The 25,362-nt window shown below is 43.5% G+C and overlaps 1 protein-coding gene across 1 annotated transcript in view; it reads left to right on the top strand.

The window, feature by feature from the left end:
- The window catches only part of Tnni3k (TNNI3 interacting kinase), a 253,119-nt gene extending 234,782 nt beyond the window's left edge, over positions 1-18,337 (top strand). Inside the window, exons 24-25 of the mRNA XM_028754295.1 lie at positions 12,919-12,998; positions 17,834-18,337. Coding sequence (XP_028610128.1) covers positions 12,919-12,998; positions 17,834-17,910 — 157 coding nt within the window. The 3' untranslated portion in view covers positions 17,911-18,337. The remainder of the gene's footprint in view (positions 1-12,918; positions 12,999-17,833) is intronic.
- The last annotated feature ends 7,025 nt before the right edge of the window (positions 18,338-25,362 follow it).

Here is a 25,362-nt window from a genome sequence, read left to right as displayed (position 1 = left end):
AACGGCATGGGTAAGAACTTCACATCCTTGTGGGAAACTGTGAGAACTACCTTCCCATCCACACATTCCTGGGACCATATAGGGTACCAGGCAAACAAGACTACATTAGAGCTTTTCTCCATGAGGACGTCACATGACCGAGCAGAAATAGATGAATATGACCAATGGCCTCTGGATAGTTCTATCCTGTGAGAGCAAACAGTAGGGTTGAGCTGAGACCGCAATGACACCTTCTTCTTGCATGAACCAGCCCATCACAGAGCTGAAGCCTGTGTCTTCAATTCCACTTTCCTATCATCCCCACAGTGGTGATGGAGATGCTGTAGTGGAGATCACTCTCAGATTCCTCTGCCCATGATGTGCAGAAAGGAAGGGGCTGAACAAGGGAAGGGACGCTGTCCTCTGTGTGTCTCGCCACACTACTGTCTCTCTTCTTTTTTTTATGCTCAAATCAGATACTTTTTATTAAAAATAAGTCTTACCAATCAGTTTTTTCAGTTGAAAAGTTTCTTAGGTAACAAATAAATGATAGGTACATATTACATCACTTGTCTAACTTCACATAAATGACTACACACTTATCGATTATATAAACATGTTTATACATTATATAATTAGTTATGCATTTAGAGGCATATTCACTTTAATTTAGTTGAGAAAATATCATAAAGGTAACAAACTTGCTTCTTAGTTGTCAGACCCTTGAGGCAAGAAGAGGAGGAGGAGGAGAAGGAAGAGGAGGAGAAGGAAGAGGAAGAAGAGAAAGAGAAGGAGGGGGAGGGGGAGAAGGAGGAGGAGATGCAATAACAGCAAACTTGGCATTTCCTTCATTTAATGTTAACTGATATTGTTATTAGTGGGTGCATAGAACACTAACAATGGGAATGACACAGATTCTATTCCATTATTTTCCTGTTTTTGTAAAGATAGGGTAAAGTGGACAAATATGGGTTTACCTTTTGTACATAGTTTTATATTGTTAAATACCTAACAGAAATCGAAATCCCTCCTGTTTTACATGCATTCCATTGAACTCCATTCTAGAACCTAGGAGTGAGTCTAGGGATGATGTGAAGCTTAGCAAAATGATCATCAGATCATTTCATGCTTTCTGGGATGCAGAACAAATGATGTTATTTGGTTAAATTAATTGGTCACAAAAGGCACAAGATACCAATAAAGGTTTACTGTCAATAAAAAGGATAAGTTAATTATCTCCTCCATTATTTTTTGTTTGAGATGTGATATGATGAGGTGAATACAATGAACCACTGTTGAAATCGAGTATTGATAGAGATAAGTTGGGTTATCAACTTAGAACAAGAATAACATTTGCCTGAATTGAGTCGAACTGTATCCCTCTGTTAGATAGTGATAATTCATAGAGGGAACTGTGTTTCCTTCATATTGAGTGGAACTGCACTTCTTTTTTTTAATAATTTATTTATTTTTAGTTAAAGCAATGTAGCTTTATGAGCGGTGGCTAAAGACATGGGAGATTGCCCAATGACCACAAGCTTTATTAGAAAAAAAAACAGAAGTAAGTAACCAAAGATAAATATAAAAATAAAGACATGAAGAAGGAGCCACCATTCACTTACTTGGTCATTCTTCATTCACTAATTTATACTCACCAAATACTTTGTATCAGGGGAACGGCTTACTTACAGTGCAGTGGAGCTGACTCAGGGAATTCAAGTAAAGACACAGAACAGTAAACACACACTTGCTCTTACACAACTCAACTGCTTGATAGAAGAAGCTGGCCATCTTTGTTTTCCAGTGAACACAGACCATGAGCTGGGTGGGTAAAGAGGTACATGCCTATAACTCCAGAATTGGGGAAAATAAGTCAAGAGTGTCACATGGTCTAGTCCAACCTAGACTACATAGTCAACTTTGTCTAAAAAGAAAACAAATAAAACAGATCTGGCTATAGGTTGCTTCTGCATGTACTCTAAGACAGATATTTAGGAAGGAGAGTGGATATAGAGGAAGCCACTGCTGTAGCAAACCAGTGCTAATCTTGTTCGCTCAGTGAAAAAACTGTATCCAGGAGACTTCCTCAAAAGTTACTCACACTCCCCACAAGAAATCTGAGTTAAGTACCCACACGCTGAGGGTCACTAGAAAGCATGTGTGGCAGCACCAGCCTCCTCCCTTTGGTGGACATATGTACAGAAATCCACAGGTATATATGAGGCCTCCTAGGGTGACTTCTTAGGGAGGTCAAGGCACACAGGCACAGCACCAAGAACCTTCTGATACTGAAAACAGTAACATGCAAGCTTCCATATATGTGTGAGCTGTACACAAAGAAAACAGGCCAATAAACCAGAGCTGGTTTGAATGAGATGCTGGGTGACCATAAAAACTCAGGGAAATATACTGAAGAAGGATAAACAGAAAACACGGAAGTCCTCAGACAGGAAGCCAGGGGAGTAGAGGATGCCATGATGGACAGACAGACACAAAAAGAGAGTGGTACAGAGGAGAAGAAGGCAGAAGCCTGACCAAGGAGATCTTGTCTTCCAGGATGACTACTGAGTGGTTGAGCTATCAACAGGGATTTTCACCAACAACCTGACATTATCTACCTAACATTTAAAAAAATTCATCATTGTTACTCTTCCCTTCCCTTCCCTTCCCTTCCCTTCCCTTCCCTTCCCTTCCCTTCCCGTCCCTTCCCGTCCCTTCCCTTCCCTTCCCTTCCCTTCCCCTCCCTTCCCTTCCTTCCATTCCCTTCCCTCACATTCCATACCATTCTTAAGCCTTTTGATCCAGAAGCCATTAGATGGGCCTGGGCTAGGTCAGCTTCCTTATTAGCAGAGGAGGAAGAGATGACAAGGATAGTGAGAGAGGTGGCTGCCACTGACTGGCACACATAAGATAGAGTTCCCACGGGACACTGAGACTTCTCAGCCAAAGTGCTGGAGCCCAGGTGTGCTGAGGAAGGCACTCTGTGGGAGAGACTGCTGACATGGAAATTAGTGCCCAGCTCTGGGCATGACATCCATGAGAGAGGCAGAGGGAACAGCGGCCACACACAGGGTATCAGAGCTCGAGAAAGAGATCAAGATATGAATGCAAGATGACAGACAGTAGTGAGTCTCCATGGCCTGAGGAGAGCATCTGCACAGCCACATGTACCATGTGGGAATGTTTGAGCATGAGTGTGGGAAAGAGGATGGGTAAGGGCAGAGCTGGCACACAAGCTCTGTGAAAAGAGCCTCACAGCACCTCAGGGCATGGCTCCACGTTGGGATCTGAGGACAATGGAGAGGAAACTACTTAGTGCAGGGGATAGGCCAGTGGATACCAGATCCTAAAAACAAGGAGAGTACCTATATGAGTGTGGGGTATAAGAGCCCAAGGGAGGAAATGCAGGTGTGGTAGAGAAAGAGAAGGGGGTGTGCACTTGATAGCATCAACCAGACGACCAAATGCACAGATGCTGTCGGCAAAGTGGAAATCTCCACTATGATGGTGAGAAAGACACATTCCAAACATCTTCACATGCATGTTCTTTCACACTGTCCGCTAGAACTGCCTGCCAAGGCGAGGGCTGGAAATCCATCGATTCACCCATGTAGAACCAACACCAGGACCTTGTTTTATAAATTCTACCACTGGAAAGAAACAAGGGCTTGGAGAAAGGACAGGTTTCAGAGCTGAGACTTAGAAATTGTTCAGGAGCCAGAGCAATTAAAGAAAAACAACCACTAAATGCAACATATAAATCAAGTCATATTCTCTTGCCATAGGGACCACTATCAAGATAAGCAGCAAAACATGAGTGGGGGCTGAGAGGGAATTCTCCAGCCAGTTTGGAGGCAGATACCGAACACTTAATTCTTGGTTGTTGATGAAACATCTGATTGACAACTTAGTGTTACATTGTTCAGAAAAAAACAATAGCTAAACAGTTGCTGCAGTCTGTCCTGCTGGAGACTGCAAACATTGTATCCTTGGTAAATAAAACACAGGTCTTTCTGTGGGAGCCTACCTTGCCCTTCCCTCAGATGACTGTGCTCCCCCACCCTGAACTCTCTCTGCCCTTTCTGTTTTGGTAGGAAGAGTACACCTTGTGGGTGCCTCCTGCTCTGTTGACATTTGGCTGAATGCACCTGCATTTCCTTTGCCCAGCTGTTAGGGTCCACATGTAACTCATTCATGTCTGTGTCTCTAGAATGTAGCCCAGCCTCTCCCCTTGTGCTTTGCCGGGTATTAACCATAAGGGTGTGTGGCTAAGGGGTACACTGGCTTCTAGAGCCAATAGTATGAAGCAGAAATAGCAAGTGATTTAGCTGTTACCTGATTGAGTGTGAATTAATATTGTATAAATAAAGCATGATCTATTCTCTCCCAACCTCAGTTTCTTCACATGTAAGATTGTTAGATCATGTTAATGCTGTCTGTAAGGGATCTGACAGTGACATGTGTCCAGAATTCAACAATGTCAGTTTCCCCCTTCTACTTAAGACTCCAACCTACCACAGACAGAGAGGATCGGGGCATCCTGGGTCATATTCCTGAATCCTCTGTAATATTGATATCTGGATCTTAAGTGCTTTCTCCCCATCTGAAGATCCCAGTTTCCTTCTTGGTGAAAATAAATCCTGGAAAAATGGAGCAGGGAGGAGTTGGCTTTCAATTTCTGTGATGCTGAGGTCTCTGAGGTATATAATATAATTTTTCCCTTTCCTTTTTAAAATAACAGTGAGTCCAAGAGGTGGGCTGGGAAATGTTTGCCTTCAAGGATGTTATCCTTTCAAGGATAGTCCTCACTTTAGTAGTCAGGAGCTTCCCTGCTCATGTGCAGAGTTTCACAGTTCTAACTCAGTCATACCTGCTAAATCTTTGAGGTAAACTGAGAGATTTGGGGGCATCACTGTTGACCACATTGGTGATTCACTAGCTATCAAGGATTTAGTATACACTTTAAGCACTTTCCTTATTCATAAATCTCTGGCTAATTACTTTTTCGTTTTAAAATGGGGGAGCTGAGTGGGACCTTGGACATTTGCCTACTGGCTCAAGCAGAGCCCTGACCTGGGTGGTTGCCAAGCCTTTCTGGGCATGCATAGGCTGGGGATATCTGCCACTGAAAGAAAATTGATGGGTCTGATTTTCCTGCAAGAGAGATTTTACACTGATCATCAGCTCCATAAAGATTTTAGCTACTGCCCATTCTACATAATGACAGCAATAAATTTATTTTAATTTAGGACACTCCTAAACTTAGAATTTGTATATTGACAAATACAAAACAATGCTGTGAAAACAGTCAGGATAGAGTCTTGGATAATAAACAATGTGAACTTAATAGATAAATTAACCAATGAAAGTATAATTAGATTGTTTGGAAGTGAGGCCAAGGTGTTTGCAATTCTGATAGAAGCCCTGCCTTTACCTTTGTGCTAGAGAGAAAATCTGAGCTGCAGGAAAGACGCCACAGAACAGAGCAAGGTGTTTATCCCTCCTCGTAGATCCACTTTAAATAGAGCAATTTGTTTCTAGCTAAATGCCAAAAGGTTGAGCCAACCTACTCACAGCCTTTTCCATGGCAAGCACTGATTTCACAGCATAAACACCTTTATTAGCATTTCGGCTGCGGTTTCCCTGCCTTTTCTTTGATTCAGTTCTTTAAATTGGTGTCAACCAACTAAAATTCTGATAGAATTTATCTATGTGGGCTTCATTTTGAGTGAAAGAAATGACTCCCTACATTAATATATTCCCCTTGGAGAAACACACAAGGGTCCCCCTGGCCAGGAGGTTTATACTAATAGCCTTACATAGGAGCATGGTTTTGACAGATGGCAAAAAGATCCAATAAACTACAAAAAAACATTTGCAAAGCTGTGAGGCCCTGGATGGCATTGTCTTATTTGATGTCCAAATTTCTAATTGTTCCAGGATGCAGGTAGCCCGAGGATATTGTCAGCTCATAAAACCTAATTGGACCAATTACAATAGAAGAATATTTTGCCCGGAGTGTTTAATAACACCAGTCACCTAAATGATTTTTCTTATTGCTCAGTGTAGCTAGGACTGTTTACAGGAAGATGAACCCATGTTTGCAGCTTAGAACATTGCCCAAGATGGGGGTTGTAGGGGTGGGAATCGTAATGCTGAATTTTAAAAGATCTGTGTGTGTGTGTGTGTGTGTGTGTGTGTCTGTGTGTGTCTGTGTGTCTGTGTGTGTCTGTGTTTAGGTGTCGGTGGGTGTATTTATGTGAGTGTATGTGGTGTGTGCATGTTTATATGTGTGTCTATGTGTGTGTGCATGTGTGTATGTATATGTGTTTTGTATATAAGTGAATGTGTATGTATATCTGTGTGTACCTCATTTTTAACATTTCTACAAGGAGAGAGCCATACAAGTGTGGTCACGGTAAAGGAACAGTGTTCAAAAAATCAAACAGAGTGAGACATGAGGAAGATGATTGTACTTTTGCGGTGAAGACAAAGGATGTTTATAATGAGGAACTTGATGTTCATTTTTATTTACCATATGTCAGTGAGTTCTCAGGTGATTAAATAGTTTGGTATATGCTACAGTTAAACAGACTGCAGTTTACTGGGGAAAGTCTGGTTTGAAGATCTGAAAGCCTTTTGTTCAAACCCTCCTCCAGCCTCTTGCTACCCTTGATTGTTGGTGCCCAGCATCTGAACATTATGAGCTGGATTCTTCATCTCCACAGTGTGGAGATAAAGTCTGTGCTTTTCCCCAATGCCATGGGGACTTTTAGCAAAATGTTACACTGTAAGCAATGAAAAGTGTGTGCAGTCTACAGAGCTCAGTACGCATAGGCAATTGCTGTCTTTACTATGTCTCTGTGGTTAAACTTAAGAGTTCTGTAGCTTTTATTCCATTCTTACATTAATGTCATAGATAACAGTATATATTAACCATAAATCACCAAACCAGTCCCAAAGCTGCAGGTCCCAAAGTCACCCAAGAAAGAAGGTAATGAAGAAAGAAGGGTTTCTTTTGGGGGACTATTTGCAATGTCACACAAACAGAAGCAGTTAGGGCTCTAGGAAATATTCTGATAATTTAAGAGATCCCAGAGCCAAACCTGTGATTCATTCTCCAACACAAAAAGCATTTGGCAGACTGTGGCTTGCAAACAACAGCTCTGGTCTGATTTGGAGGCTCTAAATGAGACCATTGGGACTCACTGTGACACTAGCTCATCCACCAACTTTGAGAGACGGCAGGAGAGGTTCCCAGACTGTTCAGACAATATTTTCCTATTTCTTCTTGGACATTGCTTAAGAAACACCTTTCTATATAAAGAATTACCACAATGTCGGTTTTACGAGATTCTCCCCATTCACCTCTCAAGCACTGCAACATGAATATACACTGAATGACCTATACAACCCTCTGTGAAGCCTTTCTACCTTCTCCAGAGCCAGCCTTATACAGTGAATCTATCAGCCCCAGTGATGGACTTTTGTGAAATGCCTTCCCCCATGCTCTGCTCAGTTTCATCTTGGTGGCTTTGTGATTTTTTCCTCAAAAATGGAGCACTAAAGGAGATGACTCTTTCAATCGGATAGCACACAGGTCAAATGGACTATCTATAAAAAAAGCTACAAATACCACACTCCACACTCCATGTATAGCCAGGTCCAGTATGGTCTGTGTGTGTGTGTGTGTGTGTGTGTGTGTATGTTACAGTGTCGGTGTGTGTATATAAGTGTGTATGTAACGTAAGTAATATGTGTGAATGTGTGTGTGACAGAGAGATGTGTGTGAGAGTGTGTAAATGTGTATGTGTGTGTGTGATAGAATGTGAGTGTGTGTATATAAGTGTGTACGTATGTAGTATGTGTGTGTATGAGAAAAATTGTGTGTGTGTGTGTGTGTGTGTGTGTGTGTGTGTGTGTATAAATAAGATACTCATCCCTGGGTATCAGTCAGAGCAGAGCCCTCAGGTAAGGAAGATGGAGATCTTCTTCCTAAATGGAAGTTGGGATCTCACTCAACTTTGTAATGTGCTAGGTTCTTATCTGCCCACACCATCCATGAAACCCTTCTGGGAACACAAGGAACAGAGTGGCCAGAGGCATTGCCTTCTATGGCTTCCAGAGACCCCTTTTTACCTTGCTGCAACAGCTGCCCCAGCTGTGGTTTTCACATTTCCTGGGTAGGATGCTTATGACCCTTTGGGAACTGCTCAGTTTGTTTTCAGACATTTGTTTGACTTAATTATTCACAATGCCTAAGGCTCAGCCTAACCCTGTAGGGAGAGTCACCCAGAGGGACTGATGCAGACCCCATTGCTTCTGAGTGTCCAGCCACATGTCCTTTGACATGAGCCTTCCCTTTCCACTGGCCAAGGGGAATGAGAATCTGCCTGGAGTCTCCTGGAAGCTGATGTGTGTTCTGTCCTGTTGGCCTCTCCCTTGTCTATCCCGATCACAAAGCAGAGCTGCGTAAATTCCAGCTCTTCTTCAACTTTGGTGGACTCTAGTAATGTAAGTAGTTTCAAAAGAATATAGAAACTCTGCCCCGTCTCTCTAGGACGTTGCTTAAGACAAAGTCCATTAACCTAGTAGCTGAGGCAGTAGGATTGTAGTACCCTCACAGAAACAGGGGCTCTGTTGGGAGTCCTCCATCTTCAAGTACTCCTCTGTGGCCCATAGCTCTGTGGCCTTGCATATATCTTGATTTATTTTTCAATTGATAACATGCAAGTTGCAGAATCCATGTGTATTACCTAGTTCAAAGTGAAAAACTGTTTGGTACTAACATGCATTGTTTAATATTATACAAAAACAGCTTTAAAACTATCTTGTTCTCTTTTTATAAAAGAAAATTTACCTTACACTCACAAAATATACACATAGAATTTCCTTGACACATACACACCCATACCCATACATATACATATGCCCATAGCCATATATACACATACCCATACATATACTCATACCCATACATACATATACACATGCACAGACACATACACATATACATACACCCATAGCCTTACCCATACCCATACCCGTACATACACATACACAAACACATACACATATACATACACATATACATATACCCATACATATACACATACTCATATCATACCCATACATATACATACATACACACACATACATACACATGCATAGTCATCCTTTTAGGATAAGAAGGCTTCCTAGTTTCAGTAATGACTGAAACATTCCAAGCTGGATGTGGTAAATGCCCATCGTTCAGACATTTGCAAAGAGGAGATAGAAGGATCCAGACTCAAAATCATACTCAGCTACATTGTCAGTCAGAGCCCAGCAAGGCTACCTGAGATCCTGCCTCAGAACACAAACAAAACAGAAACCAATGGAATGCACGGAAGCCAGTGTGTGCCTTACCTGCCATGGGTTCACAGTCACAGGCGTTGGCTTTGTGGTCGCTGCATCGCTGGACCCGCCATGTTTCTGTAGTCACGTCAGCAAGAATCCTGATCAAATTAAACTGAACACCTTCGAAACCTTGCTGAAGGTCGAGGGCCCATGAGTGTGAAGAGCTAGCTGCTTTGATCAGGGTCTAGTTTCTTCTTTTGTTTGACCTGAGTGTGATTGGCTTCCATCTGTCTGTCATCTGAGAAGAGAGCCCCATGCCAGCATATGTGGCATCTCCTGGGAAAGGTTAAGTTCCCTGGCATGAACTGCCTTCAGCCACTGAACACCCAGGGCATCCTGGAGATAGGCTTTTATTCACAGGAAATCAGATAGCCATTTGGTGATAAAGTATTTATTCCCCATTAACATCTTGTTGCCAAGACTACTGCACAAAACATAGCTTAAATGGAGCCACAGTCCTAACAAGACCACATACACACAAGCCAAAAGAAGAAATTAAATTTTAAAAAACAAATCAACGGTCTGCAGACAGAATTGTGTGCTGTTTGCCATTTAATGTTGACTGAGGTGACTCTGTCATACTTTGAATCAATAGAATTTCTCTCTTTAATCATTCCCTCTCTCCAAGAAGCCTTCTTTGCAGCTTAAAGAAATGAGCCTAGAGATGCCATGCTGTTATTTTTCGGGCAGTTACGTATGAGCCTACGCTAGCTTTCAGAAAACCAACTTCTCTAAAGGTATAGCTTTGAAGCACGTGGTTTTATTTAACATGCAGTCATTTTGACGGTAAAGTCTGAGGAAGTCATTGAGAGTCCGACAATATTGAACCGGATCTTGGTTCCACTCCATGTATCTGACTTCAGTAGTATACAAATACAGGCAATTTTACATCAGAGCAGACTCACAGCAGCACTGTGATCACAGTGTCTGTACTGAGGGTGTGGTAGAGGCAGATGTCATCTCCAGGGATCTTCACAGAGCAGACTGACCTGGGAGGATACCAATCTCACGCAGTTTTTACTATTTTCTAAACTCTAGCATTGAAGAGCTTTTGATTCTCACAGTAAACCTCCTAATACAAGTCTTCTTCTGCCTCCCACTTTACAGATGCATGACTTAGGCATCAGTCAGTTATTGTCATAGAGCAACCAACCAAAGACACATAATGCTACTCCAGAGGTCTAGCATAGAATCCCCATCCCTAGACATTACATATAGAATCCCCATCCCTAGCCATAGCATATAGAATGTCCACTCCTAGACATGACATATAGAATGTCCACTCCTAGACACAACATATAGAATGTCCATCCCTAACCATACATATAGAATGCCCATCCCTAGTCATAACATATAGGATGTCCACTCCTAGCCATAACATATAGAATGCCCATCCCTAGCCATAACATATAGAATGGCTAGCCATTACATATAGAATGCCCATACCTGGCCATAACATAAAGAATGTCCACTCCTAGACATGACATATAGAATGTCCACTCCTAGACACAACATATAGAATGTCCATCCCTAACCATACAAACAGAATGCCCACTCTCAGCCGTAGCACACCCTGCTTCCTCTCAGGGGCAAATGAGATGCCAACATACACGTACAAGCAGGGTGAGCAGTTCAGCCACAGTCGTGAGGAATAAAGTACTTGGAAATGTTTTGAAAATCTAACGTCAGTTACTATGGCTGAAGTTATGTTGATGTGGAGCCAGGGGGAGCTGGTGAGGAGCAGTAGACTATGAAACTCAACAAAGGCAAACACTGATGCAGGGGATTGCTCAGGCTCCTGACCTTCGGGACCTAGGGCAAGCGGCAACAGGCTGAGCTAAGATTTTTGCTACAGATGTACCGAATGGAGGAAAAAATTGTGTGACCTGTGTCGTTTAAGTATTCATTCATGGATCAATTCTTCGAAACTATTGGTTGGGCTTCTTCTATGTGCCAAAGCGACTCTGGGAGCTGAGGGCGCAGCGGGGAATAAGGGATTAGTCTCTAGCTTTACTGTGCATTAAGATATGTGTCAGTGCATACATAAGCAGGTAACCAGCAAGTTCCAAAATAAATGAGACCGTCATGAGATGGAATGACCACAGAAGAAGATGGGCTACTTTGGAATAGCCATCAGAGGAGAAGAGGTCGAGAAAACGGCAAGTGAAATGAAGTCTCCGTGACGGAGGAGCCTGCAAGCTTGCCTGGGTGGAGGCAAGGGAGATGTTCAGCAAATGAGAATCTGGGTCTTCTAGGAGGAGTGCTTGAGGGCAAGTTAGCAACATGGAGACTCCAACTTGGAGCCGGAAGGGCGCAACGGACAAAGGATTCCATAGGGAGCAGGGGAATATGTTGGAGAGGAGGCAGGATCTGGTGAAGGCAGCAGAGCATTCACACCGTGTCCCAAGTGAACCAGGAATCCACTGGGAGGTTTAAGCAGACAGATGTTTTAACCCAGTTTATATTTCAAAATGAACAGTATAGAAAATACGGAAAGACTGTATCACTCGGTGACAGGGGTGAAAGCGGAGAGACCAATTAGGAGAAGAACTGCCTAAGTCCTGAGCAGAAAGATTCCCTTAATAGACACGAGATGGGTGGAGCTGGCGGCGTTTGGAGCGGAGCAAAAGAAGTCTTGATTGCCGCGCAGGCTGCGAAGGATACTCCAGAAATTTTGGCTGATGTCTCTGGCTGACACTGATGCCAGAGACCAAAGCCAGCGAGGTGGATGGAGAGCTCATGGCATGAAGAGTTCTGCTGTGGACCCAGGAAGGGTGGTTCTGGGCTCCTCTGAGATTACAGCCAAACGATATGCGCAAGGGCTGGCAGAGGTGATACAGTAGGGGATGGAGAGAGGGCAGGGTTGTCTGCACATTCCAGTTGTGAGATCAGAAACTGGGAAGGAAGTCACCTCTTAAGCAAACCCAAGTAGAAACTGGGGGAAAGAGGAGGGTCAGGGAACGTTGGAGAAATACCAGAGGAGCAGGTAAGTGCAGACTGTGGGGAGTAGAGTTCACACACCCAGCCTCTGAAGACCCTACTAGATGCAAGTGTCCCACTTACTACCCCAGCCCTACGGAAGTGCCATTTCATAGTAGTGTTTAGGATGTGTCGCATGTATGTAGACCTACTAAGACACTAATGTTCTTTAGCTGCTTTTAAGTCAAGATTTCAGTATCTGCTGCATCTAGGCTCTGTACTCTTTTTGTTTATACCCAACCACGAAAACAAGATGCTGAAAAATATTGGGGTCATTTCTTATTGTACAAATATAAAGACAGAGGCTCAAGTGGAGTGTGTTCCCAAGGTTGCAAGCTGGCAACCATAAACAATGAGGGAGAGAACAAGACCCTAGACATAGTTCTAACTAATTCAGTCCAACAGTTCTGAACTCACCTCCCATGCAAGATGTTATAAAGCTGAATCATGGTGATATCTCACTGATATTTCTTGGGATCTATGCTGGGTGACTTGATTTTGTTTTATATATATCAATGAGCCCAGCACCCCATGTAAAACTGAATCTAATTCATTTTCTAGTGTTGGGACACGCTCTAATCCAGGCCTATCTTTGGAGGAGATGAACAGAAGTGGCCAGTATTCAACTGTTGACAAATATGGTAAGTAACAGACATCAATACCTGGGTGGGGGAGGCACTCACTCATGTTGGTAGCGAGGGAAACATTTTTATATTTTATAATAACCAGAAATGATAATTTTAAAATACTGTACAGACTCTAATGCTGAACTTGAAGTCTTTGTAACTCTACAGTTATATTTAAGCTTAATACAGTGAGTCAGACTCTATGTGAATATGAGTGTACGTGAGTGTGTATGAGTGTGTATGTGTGTGTGTGAGTGTACACAGTGAGAGTATTGAGTGTGAATGGATGTGAGTTCAAGGGTGCATGCATGTGTGTATAAGCAGAATGCACAGAATGTATGTGAGCATATGTCTGCATGGGAGTGTGCACAGTTTTGAGAGACTGTGAGTGAGTGTGAATTCGTGTGTAATGAAGTCCTAAGAAGATACAAAGTCTTTATGTAAATAATCTCTGGCTCTCCTGGCATTGTAACTCCTTTACTGGAAAGTTCCCACAGTTGCATCCCCTGGGAGGTTTCTTCACATGAGCTGAGCACAACAGGGTTTAAAGCAATCCATCCATCCACCCTTCAAACAGCTGGCAAGAAGACACAGGAGAGCAGTCCGGGCCAGCCTCACAAGAGAGCAGCCTGGGCCAGCCTCACAGGAGAGCAGCCTGGGCCAGCCTCACAGGAGAGCAGCCTGGGCCAGCCTCACAGGAGTGCTCCACAACAAATTAACACAGCTCTTTGGAATAATTAAAATTTGATGCTGGCCTCTGGAAGCCAAGGGAAGCACAGACGCCTTTAACATCAGCTGCATTAGGGTGGTTGCATAAATTGAGAATTCCTACAGAAAAATACGACATATTTAATGTTTCCTACTAGAAATATATCACCTAACCTTAAATACCATCATCTAGGAATAGGGCATGATATCCTTTATTAGCCTTTAAGTCTGAGAGGCTCTATATTAGTTTAAATATTAGTCCAATGGCCCACTATTTCGTGGCCACTTTGAATGTAGGGAGGACCAAACACATCAGTTAAATGCGGCAGATTTGTTTCTAGAGCTGTGCTTCAGGAAAGAAAGAACTGGCTACTCTGATTTCGGTGGCTCTGCACCCTAGAGCCCCTACATTACAGGACCCATGGCAAACCTTGAAGAAACAAAGGGTGAATTCCCCTGATTAGGTGTAGTACAGTGAGTACTGGCCATCTTGAGAACCTTAGGGGAAAGGACTCTGATCTCCTAGTGTGTGTTAGCATCCAGACCGGCTCCTGTCACTAGCTTTACAGAGTGATTTGTAAGTCCAGGATCCTTCAGTGGGGAAATATGTTCTAAGAATCAAAGCACAGCATCCTTCAATAGATAACACACAGCACAGCATCTTTCAATAGATAGATAGATAGCACTGTTTGCTCAAAGCTTCACAGCGGCATACAGGGCAGCCAGCATCCTGTAGACCTCGTAGGAAAGGTTTCCATGATGGGTTCAAGGTGAAGCTACTCTTTACCCCAAAGATAATTTTATTTTTAATTTAAAGATTTTTTAAAATTTTTTTGCTAGATTTATTTTATATGTGCCTTGTTTGCATGCATGTCTATGTACCACACACAAGTTGGTACCATGAAGATCAGAACAGCACTTCAGATCTCCTGGAACTGGAGTTTCAGACATTGTAAACCACCGTGTGGGTACTGAGAATTGAACCTGGGTCATTTGCAAGAGTAGCTATTGCTCTTACACGCTAGGCATCTCTCCAGCCCCCTGAAGATTTCTTCTTAAAGAAACAAAGAGCCAGTCAATATTTCAGAGTGGATGGGAGACAGGTACATAAATCCATATCCTGAGCTGAGGACTGCTGGCAGTTGGCGAGTCCTGATAGGTTGATCATACTTAGAGAATTCCCCAAAACGAAGCAGAGGAATAGTAATAGTAATAGTGTAAATGTCTGGACATTTCTGTACCAGGCCCAGGTGAAAGTATTAAGGTGTTTGGAGGGAGTGAGAATTCTTATCAATAAGATACATATATTTTGCTTCCTCTAGAAATGGCCTTTTATCCAGCTGTCATTACCCTTTCATTTATTTTCTATTTTGATTTAATTTTCCATTTTCTTCTTTTAGGTAGTATTTCTCTATGTACCCCAGGTTAGCCTCTGACTCCTAGAAATCTTCTGTTTCCCAGATTGGCTTTACTTTCGTTTCCTACAGCAGCAACCTCATGAGCCTTCTTCTTTTAGTTTTTTTTTTGTTTTGTTTTTGTGATTTATAATTTGTTCTTTGAGAATTTCAATAGTATTTACAATGTACTGGAATCATATTTACTCCCCCACTCTCCCTGGGCAGCTCCTTGCTTCCCCTGTATACGCACCCTGCTTCTGACTTCAGATCTTTTATTAGTAACTTTATGATTCCTTTTAGTGTAAACCATATGTGAATGGATGCAGAACCGCTCACTGGAGGACCATGGCCAACCTACCAGGACTTGTCAGTTGCCAGTAGTCCTCAGCTCAGAGTAGGGACTCATGTACCTGTCTCCCATCCATTGCAAAATATTGAGTGGCTTGATTTCATCATGCAGGTGTTGTGTATGTTATCACAGCTATTGAGAGTTCATTTGTGCTGTGCTGACTGGTTTTATGTCAACTTGACATAAGCGAGAGTCACTGGATAGGAGAGAGCCTCCATCAGGCTGTGGGCAAGTCTGTAGGCATTTTCTTAATTAATGAATGATGGGGAAGGGCCCAGCCCATTCTCAATGTTCCCATCCCTGGGCTCATGGTCCTGGATGCTGTAAGAACACAGACTGAGCAAGCCACAACAAGCAAGCCAGTAAACAGTACCCCTCCATGCCCTCTGCCTCAGCTCCGCGTCTCTGTTCCTGCCCTGTTTTAGTTCCTGTCCTCGCTTCCGCTGATGATTACAGTGATTTGGAAGTGTGAGACAAATAAACCCTTTCCTCCTTAACTTGTTTTTGGTCGTGCTGTTTTATCACAGCAACAGAAACTCTAACTAAGCAAACTCCATGGACCTGCCATGTCCATAGAACCCTGTTCTGCAGGAGTCCTTTGCTTGCACATTTCTGTCCCTCTCCCATGCTGCTCCCTGAGCCAGAATCCATAGGTTGATCTGTTTGTTTAATAGGCAGAAGTAGAGTATGGAGGTAAAACTGAACATACAGCTCTTCACTCTTAACTTCAGACTGTCCCCCTTAAGTAATAAAACAGAGATGTGTTCAGTCTCTTCCTGGACTCGGTAGTCAAATTCTAGTTGAGCTGGTCTTTAGCTTACAAAGCATCCAAGCCTTATATGTCTGCCTTGAAACTGGCAACAGGACATCAGTGTAAAATGCCCACCTCAGTGACCTGCTGACTTTGTCGCTCGCTCATCACTGAAGTACAGTCCACTGTGGGAGCCATACCAACTGTCAGGTTCTCACTGAAGTCAGTGAGGCGAGAAGTGCTAACACAGACAAAAACAGTGAAACTCCATATACATAGCTAGCTTAGTAAAGCTTTCTCCATGTCCAGAGTGACATTGCAGTTCAGCTGGCAAAAGAAATATTCTTACACTACAGGAATGATTCTGCCTTAGTGATCACTGGTCAAGATTTAGTGATATGGGTCAGCTTGCTGACATATAATACAGCCTGCAATGCACACATACAGGAACATAGGCATGCATACACTTGCAGGTACGCTTATGCACACAAATGCTTGCACACACATGTACATGCACGCATATGCACGCACACATGCATGTGAATACACATGCATGTGCATACACACATGCACAGAAACATGCATGCACGTACACATACATAGATTCACACACATGTACTTGCAGGCATGTGTACACACATTGACCCTCAGTACTAACCTGAGCCAATGGGGACAGAGGAGAATGATACAAGACCATGCTCAGAAGTACCATCCTTAGCAGGATTTCTTTGCAGGAGTTTGTTATGGCATGTTATGGCATGAGTTTGACAGATTTTTTTCTTCTTTTGAAAGTGAATATGCCCAAATTCCTGCATGTGGCTACATGGCTTAAAGGTAACACCAATGTCTGTGTTGGCCCTGATAATCCAGCTTTCAATGGGGACTAAACAGTTGACAACTGTTGACAAACCATCCACATTTTTTTTAAACCTGTGGGTGTTTCTGTGTCATAGTGGAAGAGAGTGGCTCCCTGCACTTACTCACTGCCTCACTATAGAACTACAAAGTCTGTCCCTGGAGATGCCGGGGCTGTTGCATCAAGTATCACTGATATTCAGACCTAAGCATTTGACAGACACTTAAGAATTAAGCAGCTCGGGAAACAAGCAGGCAACCTTCTCCAGCCTGCTATCCTTTCTCCATGAGCACCATCTCCTCCTTTCCTCTCAGCCCACCCTTTGCTTCATCTCCTGGCGTTGCCTGCCGTTTGTCTGAGGCCCAGGCCAGCCTTGTCATAGGCACTAGCTATTCTCTCATTTACTAAGAAAGATGTAAGCTGACAAATGTCCCAAAGACAGCAAACACTGGAGCCATTACTTACAATCCGTTTGCCTGGCATGAAACTCAGTCTCAGCCATCACGGCATCGTCCTTCCAGAAACATGCCCTGCTTTCCTGTAAACCCAGCATACTAACCACCACCCAGCATGTTCAAAGTGGACATTAGTCATGGATGTCCATTTGGTATCAACTCCATGCTTCCATGCTTCCTGGGCATTTCCAGGGACTCTGATCCAGTCTTCAGTCCCAGAGATCTGGAAGGACAGTCTGGCAGCTATGAGCAGCCCTGGATTCCACTGTTTACAAAGACAGGGAGATGTGCTGGAAGGTCAATAAGTAACAACTGAACTTCTTTTCTGACGCAGGCTATGTGTCTGATCCCATGAGCCCGATGCACCTTCACTCCTGCCGGAACAGTGGCAGCTTTGAGGACAGCAACTGACAGGTCTGACATGCACCTAAGGGGAGTTTTCCCATCAGACTGACAGCAGTGATTTTATCCATGGCAGGCTCACTTCCAATTATAACGCTCTGCCCTCTGAGGTCTCTTCAAATTGCCTTGCCTCTTCTGTGCTTCCTTAATCCCCTTCTACGGGGTAGGCTTTGAGCATGAAGTACCAAGGAGCAGGTACAGAATGTGCATGAGGAATTGTTCTTAGTTTGATATTTAATGTCCCTAATTGCCTGGAGGTGGGGTTCAAGTCTGTGTAGATGGCTGGGTTAATCCTTATGTATTCCTAGACAGAACTGTGTGGGCTTATGTTTGAGAGTCTCCGGTTGGGTTTTGTAAAATATGCTCACTGCCTTATCTCCTGTTACCTCTGGTGTTCATTCTGTGATTAAAGACTGTTCAGTGGTCCAGAACATGGGTTCAGATGTATGTGTGTTTTATTCCAACAGGGATTCCACTGAATGGACCTCTTTTCAGACAGACTGGTTAAAGCACGAGAGCATACAGCATGTGGTTAGCTAGCCTGTTTCCTTTGTCTTGACTGGAATTTCTTTACCTGAGCAGCCCCTTTAGTGTTAGTAACAAGATGTTATTAATGGCGTCTGTTATAAAATCAACACACTAATGCCAGACAAGAATTTCAGACAGACATGAAGTATCAGTTATCTTCAGGAAATGAGAGGTGTGGGCTGGAGAGATGGCTCAGTCTGTAAAGGCAATTTGGTCAAGCCTAAAACTTTATGTTGATCCTCAGGAGCCACACGGCAGAAGAGAGAAGCAATTCCTGAAAGCTGTCCTCTGGCTGCCTCACTTTAGCTCTGGCATGTGTACACACATGCGCACACTCGATAAATACATAAAATGAATTTTTTTAGATCTGCTCTCCATGCTGCTGGTTCAAGCCACTGTGACAGGAATGGTCCCACCACATAAAAGTGCTCTGCCACTAAGGGGAGACTTGGACTCTTGACACTGGAAATGTTGAAATTATAACAGTAATTACTGCTTCGATCACAGCAAGAGGAATAGAATTGGCCAAGATAAAATGACATATTCTAAACCAAAGTGTTTCAATCTTCATACTGTTTCCAGACAGTACAGTTCTCTATTGGGCACTGTCCTTGGCACTGTTATATGCTTACAGATTGTTGTTAGTCCAGGACACCTCCTGTAATAGTTAATTCCTCCTGTAAATTTGACTAAATAATAAGATGTCCAGACACCTAGTTAAACAGTAACTGTGGCTGTGGCTGTGAAGGTGATCCAGAAAGGACAATATATGAGGCATCCTACAAGGTGGCCTGCCCCAGGTGTGAGCCAGCACCATGCAGTCCACCAGGTCCTGAGTAGAGCAGAGAGTGAGGATGGGAACCATCATTTCTGGGCCCAGATTGTTAGACACACACTGAAATCTGCACCCTGGCCTCTCAAGCTCTCAGACCTTTGATCTGCACAACCAGCTATGGGCTATCAGCAAGACAACAGATCATGGAACTTTTCAACTTCTGCTATTATATGAATTGATTCCATACAAGACATATACATACATTTCCTGCATGCATATACACATTTATATATGTATGAAATATCCAAATATATGTATACCTTGGGTACTGAAGGATGGCTATCACTTACCATTTATGAATCACTTATTATCAATATCCAAGTATCAATCATCTATCACCTATCCTATCATCTAGAATCTACCTATTAATCACCTATCATCTAAGTATCTATTCATCAATACAGCTATCATCTGCCTGTCTATCTGCTAACCCTCTGTCATCTACCTACCCACATGTCTATCTACTATGTACCTCTCGTTGGTTGTCCTTCTCTAGAGAACCAGCTGATACAACTATTTCCAATCACAACATTTGAAACTGTCCTCAGGCACCATACACTTGCACATGCCAGTACATAAGCAGACGTGCATAAAAGAGATAGGATTATGAGTTCGAGGATAGTTTGGACATCATAGCAAGACCCTAATTTAAAAAAAAAAGTCTCGGGGGCTGAAGAGATGGCTCAGCAGTTAAAAGCATTGACTGATCTTCCAGAGGTTCCTGAGTTCAATCCCCAGCAACCACATGGTGGCTCTCTCATGTGTGAAGACAGCTACAGTGTACTCATATAAATAAAATTAATTAATTAATTAAAAAATGTCTATCTATTTCTCAATGTGCCCTGGAGGGCATAGCATTCTATTCTAAAGTCAGAGAAAACATGTTGGGGGTTCAATCTGCCACTGAAGAGCAGCTCTCAGGAATATTTCTCCCCCCTGAGCTAATGTGGGCTCAGATAAAGTTCCTTGCATAGGTATGCAGATTGACCCATGGATGTCTCAGCAGGCTCTGCTTTCCTACTGCTGTTTGAAATTATATTTCTAGAGAACAATCTCCGTCAAGAAAACAGCAATCCCACATCTTAAGTACCTTGGATTGTCTTTTTTGTGACCCATGGCAGCAAAATCCTTTTCATTCTCCCACTTGATTATTCCAGAGTGACAGGTACTGAATCTCACCAATCATGTTCTCAAGAGGCTTTGTAAGAACACAGCTGAAGAAGCACAGATGACTGCCTAAGCACAGACTGGACAAAGATGCGGGAGGGGGAATGGGTCCTGGCTGGGGAGCACCTATCTCCACAAGGAGCACCTCTCTCCACAGGGAGCACCTTTCTCCACAAGTCCTTGGAGGAGCTAGTCTAGGCAGCAAGCCAGGAGCCAGTCCAAGCTACTCTGGAGCCTAGTTTTTAATGGACGTAAATAAAAAGAATAAGGCAGGCTGAAGAGGCTGATTTAACAGGAGTGGGTGTGCCTCCACAAATCCCACTGGAGAGGTCTATAGAGGAGTACTGTCTTCTCCCAAGTGCCCGTCTTTTTTCAGGGGATTGTTTAGAACAGACCCCAGTTCCCTTTCTTGTCTCCTCTGGGCCAACTTCTTCTGGCACTGCCAGTCCTATGCCCCTGCTTTCCTCTGCTCTTGTCTTGTCAAGTGTCTGCAAATAATGAGGTTAATTCATCTTGATTCCTGAGAAGGAGAAACCTTTCCACAGAGCCATCCTGTGGCTCACAAACCCTCTTCATTACCACACCCTTAATGGGGCCTGAGGCTCATCTTAAAGTGTGTCAGGAACACAAGATTTTTCGGGTATTTTTTTTCCTTCTTGCTGAAAAGTGTCTCCCTAATTGCCTTCCTCCTCTGCTTGTAAAAAAAAATGGACTTCTTAGTTCATGTTTCTGTATGCTTAGCACATTAGATATTTTTCCATGTGCACGCAGCCTGAGCTCACTCCGAAGATGTTCCATTAATTATAATTGTAAGCCGTATTACAGCAGCGACATGGAGAGCCATTCCAGAAGCTTGAGTATTCGGGTTAAATTATTTCCCAAGCTGACATTTCCCCAGGAAAGAGAAAAGTGGGAGCTGTTTGTAAGAAGAAAGGTTAACACTACACAATTCATCTAAAATCAAGCATTTCTCTATTTTCTTAACTCTTTCCCTTCTTTCCTTTCCCCTCTTTCTGGCTTCCCTCTCTCCCTATTTTTCTCCTCTCTTCCTCCCTTCTATTTTTCTCTCTCCTCCCTCTGCTCCTTCCTTAGGTTCTCCCTCAGTCTCTCCCTTCCTGCCCTTAAACAATAAACACCAGCTGGAGTCCCCTGGACCTTTTGCAGTAGAGGGGTGTGGTCATGGGTGAACCACTTTTTAGCCTTTTTAGTGTCCAGTTTATGATCCACAGATAATGACTCTGAGGTTTACTCTTTGCCCGTTCCCGTAAGGATCTCAAGTAACCAAGTGTGTGATTAGTTCTGAGGTCATACCAGCAGATACCATCCTCGTTTACTACGGTTCTATGGCCAAGCGCAGGGGAACTGAAGGAAAGTGTGAGACAGAATAGCATTGTCTCCTCCTTGTAGAAAAACTATTAATGTCTCTAAAAATATCCCTCACCATAAAAAGTAAGCTACAGAGCCTACATCTCCATGGCAAAGTGAACCAAGGTCTAGTGCCCCACCCCAGTAGTAATGAGTGATTCTAGATCTGACATATCAGAAAGGATTCCAGTCAGTTCCAAACACAGAAAACAAATAATTTCTCATAGAGGAGGATGGTAAGGGAAGATAGGGTACAAGTCCCTGGACAGATGCCTATGAGAAAACAGAAATGTATTTTAATGTTTTAAATGTGCTATCTGACGTCATTTTCTACATGGTCTTGGAACAAACAATTTTTAGAACTCATGTTCAGAAAGGTAGAGCCATGAATCCAAGCCTCCTAGGAGAGAGACTAACTTCAGGTCATGTGGGAGAATACATTTGCACAAGTGAACACAGGGACACACTTGACATGGCACTAGTGGGGTGTCAGAGAACAATCTGGGGTATCAATCTTCCTCATCCACCTTGTTTGAGACAAGGGCTCCTTGTTGCTTGCCACTGCACGTACCAAACTAGCTGACCAGCCTGTGTCTGGGTAGTCTCCTGTCTCAGGCTTCCGTCTTATTCTAGGCACACTGGAATAAATGATATGTGGATATGTAGATTCTAGGGACTGGATTCAGGTCTTCATCCTTACATGACAAGTGCTTTATGCACTAAGACATCTCTCCCATCCCTCTTCCTCTGTGATGTAGGGAAACGCAGAGCTAGCTCCTGCTCACAGCCCAGAGCTGGGGCAAGAGTAGGTATTGTTGCCTCTATAAAGCCCAAGGAAAACAGGGAATAAATACAGAAGTTTCAGAGACCAGAAAAATACATCTTTCCTAATTGCTGTGGCTTATCCTTATAAAGTAAAACAAACAAGAAATTCGCTTTCTCTGTTACGGTTGCAAAAGTTGTGGGCTGGCATGATATTAAAACAAGCGTTGTTATTTTCTAGGCAGAACGAGAGAGAAATGACTGACGGAGACAAGCCCCTGAGCGTGATAAGCAGCAACAAAGTCAGGAGGCAAAGGCTGCACTTAGACAGCTAGGCACCTTCACCTCTGTCTCCTCATTAGCTCTGGGAGGCAGCACAGGGATCTGGTGCAGGCTTTCCTACTGGGATTTGAATACTTTATCTCTTCCTACTTGTCTGCTACTTAGTTACTCAAGCGTGCAGACTGGATATCTCCCCTGATCAATTCAAGAACCAAGAGGGCAAACATGAGCCATCTGACATTTACAATCCCTTCACTGGGTCTCTGCTCTACTCTGCTGCAGCAGTAGCCGACAGTGGTCCAAGACAGTCAGCTCAATTAGCACTGTGCAGAGCTTGATTGAGAAGCAGAATTCCTCTCTCTCCTCAGACACCCTCCCTTTATGAGGCTAACTAGAAATAAAAAGAGCAGGGGTTACATGTTTCTTCCTGAGCTAGAGATTCAAGACCCCACAGCAAGCTGGCCCAGAGGCAGGCTGCTAATTAAATTAGGCCTCTTGCATTAAGTGCTGCCACAGGTGCTGAGCCTTCCTGATGGGAACACACTGCAGAAGCATCTCCAGCTTGGCTTTATGTGTGATTAGAGGCCTGAGAAGGATATGATCTCAGGTTTCAGTCTTTTAAGCAATGGCTCTTATGCAGAAGAAAGGCCTCTCTGCCGTCTCTAAGGGGAGATTTCGGCTTATTAGTTTCACAAAACTGCATCTCTTCATTTTTAAAAGTGAATCAGAAAAAGAGTAAGATTGAAACAATAAATCAGGAAAGGGTAATGCTGGCCACGGTGGGGGGGGGGGGGGGGCGGGGGGAGCTAATGATTTGAATATCAGTTAACTTTAAGGGTTTTTTGCTTGTTTGTTTAAATTTATGGTCTCGATGCCATTTCAAAAGCAGAGAACATGTCTCAGCAGAGAACATCAGCTGCTTTTTATAATTATTGATTTATTAATTTATTTATTCAGCATAATTGTGAAGGCATGTACGTGTCTCTACGCATACCACAGTACACAAGTGGAGATCAGAGAACAACTTTTGGAAGTCAATTGTCTTTGCCTCGTGGGCTCAAGTTCTTAGGCTGACAGCAGAAATCCCACATGCAGTTTTTTTTTTTTGTATTTTTTTTTTAATTGGATGATTTATTTACATTTCCTATGTTGTCCCCTTACCCCATCCCCCACCACCCCCTCGGAACCCCCAATCCCCTCGCCCCTCCTCCTTCTTCTCTGTGGATGTAACCTCTATCTACAGCCCCCCACTCCCACCTCCCCACCCTCAAAATTCCCACCCCCTGGGGCATCCAGCCTTCATGAGGTCAAGGTTCTCTTCTTCCACCTATGCCCAGCAGGGCCCTCCACTTTTACATATTCAGCTGAAGCCCTGGATCCCCCACTAAGTGCTCCCAGGCTGGTGGTTTAGACCCTGGGAGCTGTGGTTGGTTGGTATTGTTGCTCTCCTCATGGTGCCACAAACCCTTTCAGCTCCTTCAGTCTTCACTCTAACTCCTCTATTGAGAACCCCATGATCAGTTCAATGGCTAGTTGTGAGCATCTGCCTCTGAATATGTCTGACTCTTGAAGGCCTCTGAGGAGATATCCATATCAGGCTCTTATCAGCATGCACTTCCTGTCTTCCACATCAGCATCTACCTTTGGTGATTGCACATGGGATAGATACTCAGGTGGGGTGGTCTTGAGACGGCCCCTCCTTCAGTTTCTGTCCCTCACTTTGTCTCCATATTTGCTCCCTTGAGTATTTTGTTGCTCCTTCTAAGAAGGACCGAATCACCCTCACTTGGTCTTCCTTCTTTATGGGCTTCATGTGGCCTGTGAGTTGCATCTTGGGCATTTCAAGGTTCTAGGCTAATATCCAATAATCAGTGAGTGAATACCATGTGTCTTCTTTTGTGAATGGATGGAACTAGAAATTATCATCCTGAGTGAGGTAAGCCAACCACATGCAGTTTTTAAACTAGAGCCTAGATCTGGAAAACTGGGGAACTTATTAGAGTACCCCCAGAAGTGTGACATCAAGCTGTGAATGAAAATTCCTGAAAAGAATTGCCCTGTGGGACCGTTTGCAAGGGTGACTAACTGACTGGACCCTCAATTAGGTGAAGCAGTCAGAATATTGAAGTCCTGGGCCAAACTGTCCTGCAGTATCTTCACCTTCCTCAGTAGCCATTTCTTGCCCTGCTCCGTGTCTGCCCAAAATCTTTGTGACCACTGGGTAAACCCTGAGGGATATACAAATAGATCCAACCAATGAAAGGCCTAAGGACTGGGCTGCCAGACAGCAGTTGGCACCTACAGCAGTTTTCCCTGCCTTGCTACATCCTGTGAACTTAAGGCTTCTACCAGCCTGACTGAAAAGTGCATTGGAATACAATGTATTTTTGTTCTGTCACAATAAAACTACAAACTGTTACCACTTAGAACATGACATTTCTGCTAACTTGCAGCTGTGTTGCCAGGCTGTAGTCACTCAAGGTTGGTTCAAAAAACTAACTATCTCTCCAGAGCAGGGGCCA

The sequence above is a fragment of the Grammomys surdaster genome, unplaced genomic scaffold (genome assembly GCF_004785775.1).
Source record: "Grammomys surdaster isolate TR1022 unplaced genomic scaffold, NIH_TR_1.0 125996, whole genome shotgun sequence".
Classification (NCBI taxonomy): domain Eukaryota; kingdom Metazoa; phylum Chordata; class Mammalia; order Rodentia; family Muridae; genus Grammomys; species Grammomys surdaster.
Note: the sequence above shows the minus strand (reverse complement) of the source record. Positions and strands in the feature narration are given on the sequence as shown.